Genomic DNA, 11,960 nt, shown 5'->3' on the forward strand with positions numbered 1-11,960 from the left:
GGCCAGCCTATTAGCCTGAATCTTGGAAAAAATCTTCATTATGTAGTTACATAGGCTTATGGGCCGAAAATCGGTGATGAATTCCGAGGTCTTCTTCTTAGGAATGAGGCAAATCGATGTGCATTGGAAGGCTCGAGGAATCAGGCCACCGTTGAGGAAGTCTTTGGCTGCTTCATAGATGTCGTTGCCAATTACCTCCCAGCATGAGGAATAGAAGGAGCCACCAAAGCCATCCGGACCTGGGGCACTGTCGTCTGGAATAGAGAGAGCAGCCACTTTGACTTCCTCCAACGTCAGAGGAAGCAACAAACCCCTATTCATTTGTTCCGTAATCAGGTGAGGGATGCATTCCACGATTTCGTCATTGAATGAGGATACTTCAGAGGTGAATAAAGAGTTGAAGTATTGTTCAGCTTCTGCTGCGATATCCTATGAAAATCCACTTTACACAAGAGAATCTTTACTTTGTTTTTTTTACTTTGAGAGAGAGAGAGAGAGAGAGAGAGAGAGAGAGAGAGAGAGAGAGAGAGAGAGAGATTTGTCATTGAATAGGCAATGGGAGATGTTTAGGGTTGTGCTTTTAACTGAGAGGAGCAAAAGAAGTCATTTGGCAGCTTATCTAGCCTTATTTAAGCTGCCATAAACTAAGATGGAGGTTGTCATTTGCAGATATGTAAAGGTCAGGGGATCTTTTCTTGTATATATATAGCAAAATTGGGCTAAATGAGACACACACACCAAAAAAAAAAAACCTTTAATGAGGTTGGCTTTAACATATTGCTCACTTTTCTGTGCATTTCGTTGACATCAAGAGTTGAAGTTAAATTGGCGTTTGGATGCTCAATTGAATTGAATTGCAATAAATCATTTCAACAAAGGGGAATTACCAATGTGGTTTGAAATCATTTTAATTCAGTAACTACCAAACCTCTAACTACAATGCCAAGTGTTTCACATTGGACTTAAATTGAAGGTATTTATGAATGGAGTTAATTACGCCACACATTGGTCATTTTTAATGAAATGAGTTATTAGAAATCATTTTTACTGAGCATCCAAACACACTTTAAGAGACAAAAATCACAAGTTTATTTACCTTTTTTTTTTTTTTTTTAATTGTCTTGATATTAAAGGGGATTGTTACAACGAGATAGGACAGCAGGATATGTGTGTGGTTGGAGCAATCAATAATTCACCGCTCAGCTTCAAACTTACGGAGATTCATCAAATAGATGTAAAAACTCTTAGCAACTCATCTTAATTTGCAGCCTACAATGATATATATATATATATATATATATTTCCTTTCTGTTGATTAGAACCATTCTGTATTTTGAATTTTTTGTGATCAGATAACCTTACAGAGAGCTTGATGTTCCTCTCCCACATCGTTGGAGACATACACCAACCTCTGCATGTAGGCTTTCGGGCAGATTTCGGCGGTAACACCATCCGTGTGCACGGGTACCAAAAGATGACCAACCTTCACAAAGTACATCTCTCTCTCTCTCTCTCTCTCTCTCTCTGCAGTGATCCAGACCATCAATTGGGTGTTTCTTATTATAGATGAGCCGTGTCCTAAAATATCTCCATTAAATTATCTTCTTTTTTTTTTTTTTCTTTTTTCCAAAAAATCTCTTGTATTGAATTGAAGTTGAAACTTTACAGAGACGCTAGAAATCAGGCGCCCCAGGGCAAAAGACTGGGGAGCCAAACAAAAGGAGGCCCTCGGCCTCAAAAACTATACAACTACACAGGAGAATCTCTGATAGAGCCGAGACCAATCTTGTCGAGGAAAAGGAGACCTTGAATGTGGGGAGGGAGAAGCGAAAACTGCTCAAACACCTTACCAGTCTGCTCAATACTGCCTATTTTTGCCATACCATCAGCTGGCCCATTCCCTTCTCTCAGAATAAGAGAGACCTCAAATGATAATTTCTGCTTGAAGCTTTGGATTCTCCCTACCCATTAAATTATCTTTAATAGTCCAATTAACGGTCCATAGTCCGGAGAAGAAAAAACCATCCATCATAAGATTAAGATTTTATAATTGGGGACATTTTGGGGTATGATTCTTTCGTGGGTCCCATCAGATGAATGATTTCGATCATCAAATGGTGTACCCATCACTGTGGCCACCGGCTAAATAGGAATCGCTTTCATCCCATTCAGCATTGTATAATGGTTGTCTTGTAATTCTAGGTGTGGGACGATAATATTATCCAAACAGCCATGAGTGACTTCTATGGCAATGATCTCAACCGCATGATGGAATCCATCCAGCGGAACCTTACTGTAAGTTCATCATCACCGTTGAAAACATGTCCGCTATTGGGGATCATGAGTGTTTGATGGTAGTTTTCTTTTTTCTTGCTAGGAGGAATGGATGGATGAAATTCATGAATGGGAGACATGTGGTCCAAAATCAGTGGCTTGTCCAGATAAGTAAGCTTAAGGGATCGAAACCATGCATTTCTAAATCTAATCACATCTCTTTTAGTCTTTTGATATGCTTGATTAAATGATTTTTTAGCTATTAACATGGTCTAACATTCGAAGAATATGTAATTTGTAGGTATGCATCTGAGAGTGTTAGACTCGCGTGTGATTATGCATATAAAAATGTTACTAACAATTCGACTCTCGGAGGTAAGAAAAAGAAGGAGAAAAATAGATTCCAAGCAAAACACTCATAGAACACGTGCCAATGTGGCACACGTGTATGTGATTGGACCTTGCATCAGGTGTGTCCCACCAGTTGTGTTTGTCCCCGCTTGCCATCAGGTGGGCTGAATTTGTGATGATTTATTCTATCGGACCATTTTATCTACCCCACCAAGTGAGCTGATGGGCATCATTTTTGGGCCAGGGAAAACACGCAAAGGAGACCTCCTGATTGTTGGATACGGTGGAGGATTTTGCAAATCCAAAACCGTGTGAAGGGTGCGTGTGCTAGCTGTGCATGCTAGCTGTAAGATTTTTTTAGCTGTGAGATTTTTCTAAGTTTAGAATATTAGTTGGAGAAGATAAACAGTAAATTTTTCCTTTGGATTTTTTCTTTCTTTAGATGCCCCTAGGATGAATCTAGACAGGAATAAATTAGTAATTTCATAGTATAAGAAAGCCTATAAAGGCAGCATTGTAATTCGTTTCTATATATAAGAAAATATAGCAGCAGATCATATCTTTCTCTTTTCAGTCTTTTAGTCTACGGTGGCTGCAGCCACACATCGGCAAGTAGTTGGGATACAAACCCAACAAAGTGGTATCAAAGCAGCATTCGATCATTGGGCCTCATCAGCAAAAGGCAGGTCCTGCTGTACTCCCTGTTTTCAAAAATCAAATTGCAGCCGTGAGAAAGAGGTCCTTTTTGAAAAAACAGGTCCTAAAGCTGTTTTTCAAAAGCTGTTTTTAACACCTGTTTTTCAAAAGCCGTGAGAAGGAGGTTTGCAAATCTGTTTTTAAAAAAATCAGATTTCAAAAAAAATCTGTTTTCAAAAATCAGATTGCAGCAGAGCAGAAAAATCTGTTTTTAAAAAAATCAGATTTCGAAAAATCTGTTTTTCCAAAAATCAGATTGCAGCAAACAATCTGTTTCAAAAAAATCAGAGATTGAAAAAAAAAAATTTCAAAAAATCAGATTTCAGCACAAAAAAAAAAAACAAAATCTCTTCTTCTAGTCCATCCTTTAAAAAAAAGAAAAAAGAAATAGAAAAAGATGGCTAGCACAATCCAGCCGGAGGTTCCTAAGTTGTCAAAGGACAACTATGAAAAATGGTGCATCCAAATGAAGGCATTGTTCTGGTCACAAGAACTATGGGAGATCGTCACCGATGGGTATGAAGAACCCACTATGGAAGAAGAAACCGCCTTCACCAACGAAGCGCTCAAAAATCAAAGGAAGAGAGACAATAAGGCTTTATTTCTCCTCTATCAAGGGTTGGATGAATCCACCTTCGAAAAGATTGCCGAAGCAACATCAAGCAAGCAAGCAAGCATGGGATACCCTTGGCACCATCTTCAAGGGTGTAGATCGAGTGAAGCGGGTTCGCCTTCAAACATTAAGAGCCGAGTTCGAAGCGACTCACATGAAGGAAGGTGAGAATGTTACTGATTATTTTTCGCGTTTGCTTGTAACTGTCAATAATTTGAAAAGAAATGGTGAAAAGATTGAAGATGTCCGAGTTGTTGAAAAGATACTTCGATCCCTCATAACCAAGTTTGAGCATGTGGTTGTGGCGATTGAAGAATCAAAAGATATTGAGAAACTCTCCATTGAGGAGCTGATGGGATCGTTGTAAGTTCATGAGCAACGAATGCAGAAGAATGCCAGTTCCATGCCGATGGAACAAGCTTTGGAGTCAAGATTGACTCTGAATGATAACAATGGTAGACGTGGAAGTTCACAACGTGGTGGACGTTTTACTAACAATCGCGCAAGAGGTAGAGGGCGCGGATACCAACAAAGTCATGGCCAAAACCAACAGAAGAATACCAATTTCCGTGGAAGAGAAAATGGTAGAGGTAGATCTATGCGTGGACGGGGAAGTACAAAGAACATCCAATGCTATAATTGCAACAAGCTTGGCCACTATGCATCTGATTGCTGGAGCAAGCCGGTAACTCAAGACAAGTTATCCAACTATGCTGAAGCATCAGGCCATGAACAAGAAAGCTCTACACTTCTCCTTGCACAAGAGAAAAGTAGTGATCAGCAGGATGTATGGTATCTCGACACGGGTGCAAGTAATCACATGTGCGGCGACAAGAAACTTTTTGTGGAACTCACAGAAGGAGTTCATGGCGATGTAACGTTTGGAGACTCATCAAAAACGCCAGTGAAAGGTAAAGGCAAAATCTAAATCTTTCAGAAGAATGGTGTTCCAAACTATATCTCTAATGTGTACTACGTGCCCAACATGAAAAGTAACATACTGAGTCTCGGACAACTCCTCGAAAAAGGGTATGTCATACACATGGAGAACTCTTCTCTTTCCATAAGAGGTATCCATGGACGTTTGATTGTAAAAGTCCAGATGGCGAAGAATCGTATGTTTCCTCTCCATATAAACACAATGCTTGAGAAGTGTTTTTATGGGAAAGCAAAGAATGATTCCTGGACGTGGCATCTTCGCTTTGGCCATCTAAACTTCAGTGGCTTGAAACTGTTGAGGGTCGAATATTGCATATCAGACCCCGATTACTGCCTGATTTTACGTACACGATAATGCCTAATATTATAATTTAATCGTGTTTTTGTTGCAGGATGTAATAAGGAGCTTTGATTGAAAAAGAGTATTAAAGCATGGATTTAATGCTCCGAAGTCACCAGAGCAAGGAATGGACTCCAAGGGACCAAGATCGATGGATATACACGCCAGAGATTCGAGAAAATTGAGAAACTGAAGCTTAAGTGGCCTGAAAGTTAGTCAGAATGCAAGATCACAGGGTTTCCACCATCCACTCGGCTCGAAACTTCATACATGGCCTGAGGACCATAAATTAACCGTACACGTCAAATTTCAGCCATTAGATCCTTGTGGAAGTGGCCCAACAGAGAGATCGGAGGATAATAACCATTAAGAAAGCATCTTGGACATCCTTGGGAGATCTGGACCCAAACTGAACTGATGGAAAGAGCACGAAAAACGGTGGATATTTGTCAAATTTCACTTCTTTTGGATGGTGCAATCAGGGGATACTGACGGCAGAAGATATAACAAAACAGAATGGCAAATCTGTAAATAGATGTGTCATGCATGGCTTACGTGAAGCACATTATTTTTTTAACGGTGAATGTTATCCATACATTGGTTTAGCGTGTGGCCCACCCTGAAGTCAGATCTACTTTAAACTAGAAGCCATGGGCTAACACTATGTACAGGAGCTGATGGAGGGAGTGGATCTCCAAGAATGTCATCATAAGTGGGCCCCACCAATTTTTTGTACAAAACATGCAAATAGTGAAAAAACGTCCAGTGACGTACGTGCTTGTGATTGGGTTTTGACAGTGAGCCCCATCCATCATCCTTTTTCATGATCTGGACCGTCTAATGTGTCTTAGAGGGGTGGCTTGACCCTCTCCTAGGTGGAGGAATTATAGAAGATAGCATGAAGCGGATTTCAACCATTCAAACGGAGGACGGACGGTAAAATAGAAAATTAAGTGGGCCACGTCAGAAGAAATTCAAAACTATCCATCTCCGAACGGTTTTTCGAGGAGAAACTGATGTACGGGGTGGATTTCTCTGGAAAGTCCGACCATGGGCCCCACCAAATTATCAGCCCAAGGAGTTGGCGCAGATTGCTGCGTCCATGAAAACCAGACGTTCCGAATCGTCCTGGCCCACTGGCGATGATCAGATGTCTGATCTTAACCGCCCATCATACAGAGGGGCTCGCTTTAGCCAAGCCCATGTTGTCTTTATACACTCATACATGCGCAGGTGCTGGTTTCAATGATCACAAACGGACTGTCTTACAACTGTTGCAGTTGATCTCTTTCATGGGTCACGCTGAATCTGATCCAAAACTGACCATCTCCGGTCAATTTTTCGAGGAGAATCTGGTGAACGGAGTGGATCTCTTGTTTGAATTCAAGAATGGGCCCCACCAGAACTTCAGCGTAAGAATTCTATTCCTATCATGAATCGGACTGCGAAGAAAGGACGGTTCCAACTCAGCAGCGTGCGTGAGGAGTTTTGGCTCTCTCCTAACGGACGTCCTATTGGCTTATAAAGAAAGAAAAAGAGAAAAGAAAAGGGGGCCGTGGGGAGAAGAGCTTGGCTGGACGTCAAGGAGAAGAATGGGAAGGGAGGACAGACGGCTGGAAATTGGTAGGTGAAGACAGGGAGCACGAAGGCAGGGAGACGGCTGGATGTGAATAAGATTGAGTTGAGTTATTTGTTTTGTTTGTCTTTTCTTTTCTTTTTCCCTTCTTTTTGTTTATTTTTTGATTTAGCCAATCATGGTCGGCTAAACCTCTTAGCTAGGGCTAAGAGGTGAAGCTTGTAGTCTGATGGGAAAATTTATGCATGTGCCTTTTGTTTAGACTGAACTGATGTTTATTTTATTTTAATTAAGGGAATGCTTTTGGTTTTTAATGGTCTGTTGTGACTGAAATTACAATGGGTCTGCAATGGCTTTGAGTATTAATTTCTTTTTCCTTATTTTTGATTATGACGTCAGGAAGCCCTGTTGTTCGCCATCGTCTCCTGGGCATGGTTGGATGGCGGTATCCTTCCTAACCTGCATAATCATCTGATTGGTTGGCAATTAGTTTAATTCTGTTGTTGACTTTGTCTCTTGGGCATGGTTTGGTGATTGAATCCACTCTAATTCATATACCTTTCATCTCTTTAAAATTATATCAGAGGAAGTTCAGTTTAATTTTCATTATTTTTGAAGCAGGCATAAGATCTCCCTGATCTCCACAAGTGGATCCTCTGAATCCCTAGTTCCCTTTCTCCGAATTCTTAAAGTTTTAGATAATTATTCCACAATTATTTCCTAAATTCTATTTGGTTTAGATCACATCTTAGTCTAGTTCTAGTTCTACTTGGTTTCAGATAACCTACAGGTATCAGTCCCTGTGGATTCGACCTCGGTCTTACCGAGTTTATTACTACATCACAACCCTATACTTGGGGAGTGAACAGAAACTTCTGTCCTCATCAAGCATGGTGCATGGCTTGCCTGCCATTGAAGCTCCAGAACATGTGTGTGAGACATGCACACTTGGGAAATAACAAAGAAACTCCTTTCCGAGTGGAGTATCCCGAAGAGCAAGAGAATCGTTGCAGTTAGTTCACACTGACATCTGTGGACCATTAGAGCCAATCTCTCTTGGAGGTAATAAATACTTTATTACCTCCATTGACGATTTTAGTAGAAAATTATGGGTGTATGTAATTAAAGAGAAGTCTGCTGCTTTTACTATTTTTAAAAATTTTAAGGTCCTTGTTAAAAAAAAGTGGTCTTAAAATCAAAACTCTCCGATCTGACAGAGGTGGGGAGTACACCTCAAATATTTTTCGAGAATATTGCAAGGAACATGGCATTAAGCAACAACACACTGCAGCATACACGCCACAACAAAATGGAATTGAAGAACGGAAGAACCGCACCATCCTCGACATGACGAGGACCATGCTAAAGGAAAAAAGTCTGCCAAAGAATTTCTGGGCAGAGGCAGTTGCATGTACTGCCTATCTGCTTAATAGGTGTCCGACCAAAAGTGTTAGATTTAAGACACAGCAAGAAGCATGGAGTGGATACAAGCTGAGCGTGGCGCACCTTAAGATCTTTGGGTGTGTCGCCTACGCTCAAGTTCCAGAAGCGAGAAGGAAAAATCTTGATGATCGTGGCGAGAAATGCATCTTCATCGGTTACAGCGAAGAGTCAAAGGCATATAAGTTCTACAACCCACTAACCAATAAGCTGGTGGTGAGTAGAGATGTGGTATTTTGTGAGAAAGAAGCATGGAAATGGAACGAGGGAAACTCGGCTAAAGAAAAGCAGGTCGAGGTCGAAGAATACGAAGAAGAGAGACCTGAGATTCAAGAGCAGACATCACCCCCTTCGAATCGCCGAAGTCCAGGAGTACGCTCCATCTCTCCTGGAAGTACTTCATCAAATCAGAATTCATCCAGCACATCTTCATCCGATTCTTCTTCACCCTTGGCTCCTATTAAAATGAGAAGCCTCAACGATATCTATGCAGAAACTGAGGAAGTAAATTTACTCTGCCTGTATGCGGACCATGAGCCTCTCACATTCGATGAGGCTGTGAATGAAGAATGTTGGAGAAAGGCTATGGAAGAAGAGATTCATGCCATCGAGAAGAATCGAACATGGGTGTTGACTTCACTCCCCAAAAGCCAGAAGACCATTGGTCTCAAATGGGTGTACAAAATCAAGTGGAATGCCGATGGTAAGATCGAACGATATAAAGCAAGGCTCATAGCAAAAGGTTACAAACAGAAATATGGCATAAACTATGAAGAAGTTTTCGTCCCAGTTGCTCGCCTTGACACTGTAAGAATGATAATCTCCCTTGCAGCTCATCACAGTTGGATGATTTACCAACTAGATGTGAAATCTGCATTCTTAAATGGGGTACTTGAAGAAGAAGTAAACGTTGACCAGCCTGAAGGCTTTGTCATGCAAGGGGAGGAACACAAGGTGTATCGGCTGAAGAAAGCCCTGTATGGGTTGAAGCAAGCTCCTCGTGCTTGGAATGCACGGATCGACAGTTATCTTCAAGAAAATGGTTTCATCAAATGTCCATATGAGCATGTCGTCTACACAGAGAAGAATGCCCATGGTGATATGCTTATCGCTTGTTTATATGTTGATGATCTACTGTTCACTGGGAGCAGTCAGGCGATGTTTGAAGAATTCAAGCAGGCTATGTTCAAAGAGTTCGAGATGACTGATGGTGGATTGATGTCTTTCTTCTTAGGCATTGAGGTGAAGCAACAAGTCGGCGGCATTCACATATCCTAGAAGAAGTACACAAAGGAACTTCTTGAGAAGTTTCAGATGGTCGACTGTAAAGCCCTAAATACACCTGTTACAACAGGCCTGAAGCTCACGAAAGATGGAGAAGGAAGAAATGTCGACTCAACCCTATTCAAGAGCCTAATCAGAAGCTTAAGGTACCTCACAATCACTAGGCCAGATATAGTCTACAGTGTTGGGCTTCTAAGCCGGTATATGGAAGCCCCAAAAGAGTCACACTGGCTAGCTGCAAAACGAGTACTGATGTATATCAAAGGGACTATTGAGTTTGGTATTTTTATCCGTATAATGATGATGCGATGTTGTATGGATACTCTGATAGTGATTGGGGTGGTGATCAAGATGAAAGAAAAAGCACCACAGGCTATGTTTTCTATCTTGGGTCGACAGCATTTACATGGAATTCGAAAAAGCAGAGTGTGGTCGCCCTGTCCACATGTGAAGCAGAGTACATGGCAGCATCGTCTACCGTCTGTGAAGGAATTTGGTTGAGAAATCTGCTAAAGGAGCTGAAACATCCGCAGAAGAATCCACAGTCATATATGTGGATAACAAGTTGGCAATCGAGCTAGCCAAAAATCCGGTGCAGCATGGAAGAAGCAAACACATTGATACCCGATACCATTTTCTGAGAGATCATGTGAAGCAAAAAACGATGAAATTAGAGTATTGTCGTACTACGGAACAGGTGGCGGATATTTTCACAAAGGCATTGCCGACAGATGCATTCAAACGACTAAGAACGATGCTCGGAATGAAGCCGGTTTTGGTTTGAAGGGGAGTGTTGGATACAGTGGAGGATTTTGCAAATCCAAAACCGCGTGAAGGGTGCGTGTGCTAGCTGTGCATGCTAGCTGTAAGATTTTTTTAGCTGTGAGATTTTTCTAAGTTTAGAATATTAGTTGGAGAAGATAAACAGTAGATTTTTCCTTTGGATTTTTTCTTTTTTTAGATGCCCCTAGGATGAATCTAAACAGGGATAAATTAGTAATTTCATAGTATAAGAAAGCCTATAAAGGCAGCAATGTAATTCGTTTCTATATATAAGAAAATACAGCAGCAGTTCATATCTTTCTCTTTTCAATCTTTTAGTCTACGGTGGCTGCAGCCACACATCGGCAAGTAGTTGGGATACAAACCCAACACTGATGAACATCCCAGATCTTTCACACGTTTTCCACACTGGCATTCACCCAAGTAGTTAAAAAAAGGATTTATTGATTAATATTCTTGTTATTCATTATATATTATTGGTGTTGACCACTTGCAGATGAGTATTTCCTTTCACGGCTTCCCATTGTTCAAAAGAGGATTGCACAAGCTGGTGTAAGATTGGCTTCTGTTCTGAACCGGATTTTCGATGTAAGTGGTGGCCAAAGAAATCCAGTGGTTGCTATCGCATGAAGTGCTTCAATGGAACTCATCCAAGGGTCGTGACGTTTTGGCTGTCATTAGTAGGAGTTTGTAATAATCAGTTAGACTTACATGGCCGACAATATCATTATCTATGGTCGCTTGATATATCATGTGGTTTTAGTTGGTGAAGTGTGGGCAGTTGAACCATGGGCCAAGATGGTCGGTGCCCACAATAAAAAAGGAGAAGACCCATGCGATGATATGGTCTTCTCCTTTATTTAGAATGATGACATGGTCCCTTGGAATGATTATTTAGTGTTGGCATGTTCTCTCTCTCTCTCCCTCTCTCTCTCTCGCCCGACCTAATTATAATAGATTGAGTTGTCCTGTAGGCTTGGAATGTATTAGACTTAAACACCTGATTTGGTTGACTAGATCTTCACTCCGTAGGCTTGAACCAAGTAACTCAAGAGGGACATTTTTTTGGCAAGAAAGGTTAATTGCAAGATTTGAAGTACAAACCTCTGCGAGAGAAGAGAATACGTGGGGCTGTCAATGGCTGGGGCTGGTGTTGGCTTCAGCCCAGATTTTGAACTGTTTGGCCAGGCTTATTCGAAAAGTTCATTTTGCCTGGCCCAAGAGAAGAGAATACGTCCTAAGGGCGAAAATTGGTAGAGATCCCATTCCCATGGAAAGGATGTGGGCTGGATAGAGAGAGGGAAGAGGGAGGCTATGATGTATATACAGAGATAAAACTGCAGGGTACATGGAGAGAGAGAGAGAGAGAGAGAGAGAGAGAGAGAGAGAGAGAGAGAGAGAGAGAGAGAGAGGTGCTGGCAAGACGGGTTGGCTTCTTTGTAGGCGGAATACAAACCTTAAACTAAGTTTGTTTACAATGTCTCCCCATGCCTTTCAAAGAGAAGTGTTCTCTTGAAGTAAAGGACTACAAGCTATAGTTCGCCTAGTTTCATTGGAACACTTAGTGCAATCCATTGATCTGGACCATTCATTAGGTTTATCACACATTTCATAGACTTCTACGAAACCAACGCACAATAAGCTCCATTTCAAATCATGGCGCA

At 41.2% G+C, this 11,960-nt stretch overlaps 1 protein-coding gene across 1 annotated transcript; it reads left to right on the forward strand.

Annotated features, from left to right (window-relative positions):
- Positions 1–343: 343 nt before the first annotated feature.
- LOC131227770 (endonuclease 4-like) lies at positions 344–11,045 on the forward strand. The gene is made up of 6 exons (XM_058223582.1): positions 344–467; positions 1,353–1,492; positions 2,203–2,295; positions 2,378–2,445; positions 2,576–2,649; positions 10,793–11,045. The coding sequence occupies exons 1-6, from the start codon at positions 344–346 to the stop codon at positions 10,924–10,926; spliced, it is 633 nt and encodes a 210-aa protein (XP_058079565.1). The 3' UTR covers positions 10,927–11,045.
- Positions 11,046–11,960: the final 915 nt, after the last annotated feature.

The sequence above is a fragment of the Magnolia sinica genome, chromosome 2 (assembly GCF_029962835.1).
Source record: "Magnolia sinica isolate HGM2019 chromosome 2, MsV1, whole genome shotgun sequence".
NCBI classification, from domain to species: Eukaryota; Viridiplantae; Streptophyta; class Magnoliopsida; order Magnoliales; family Magnoliaceae; genus Magnolia; species Magnolia sinica.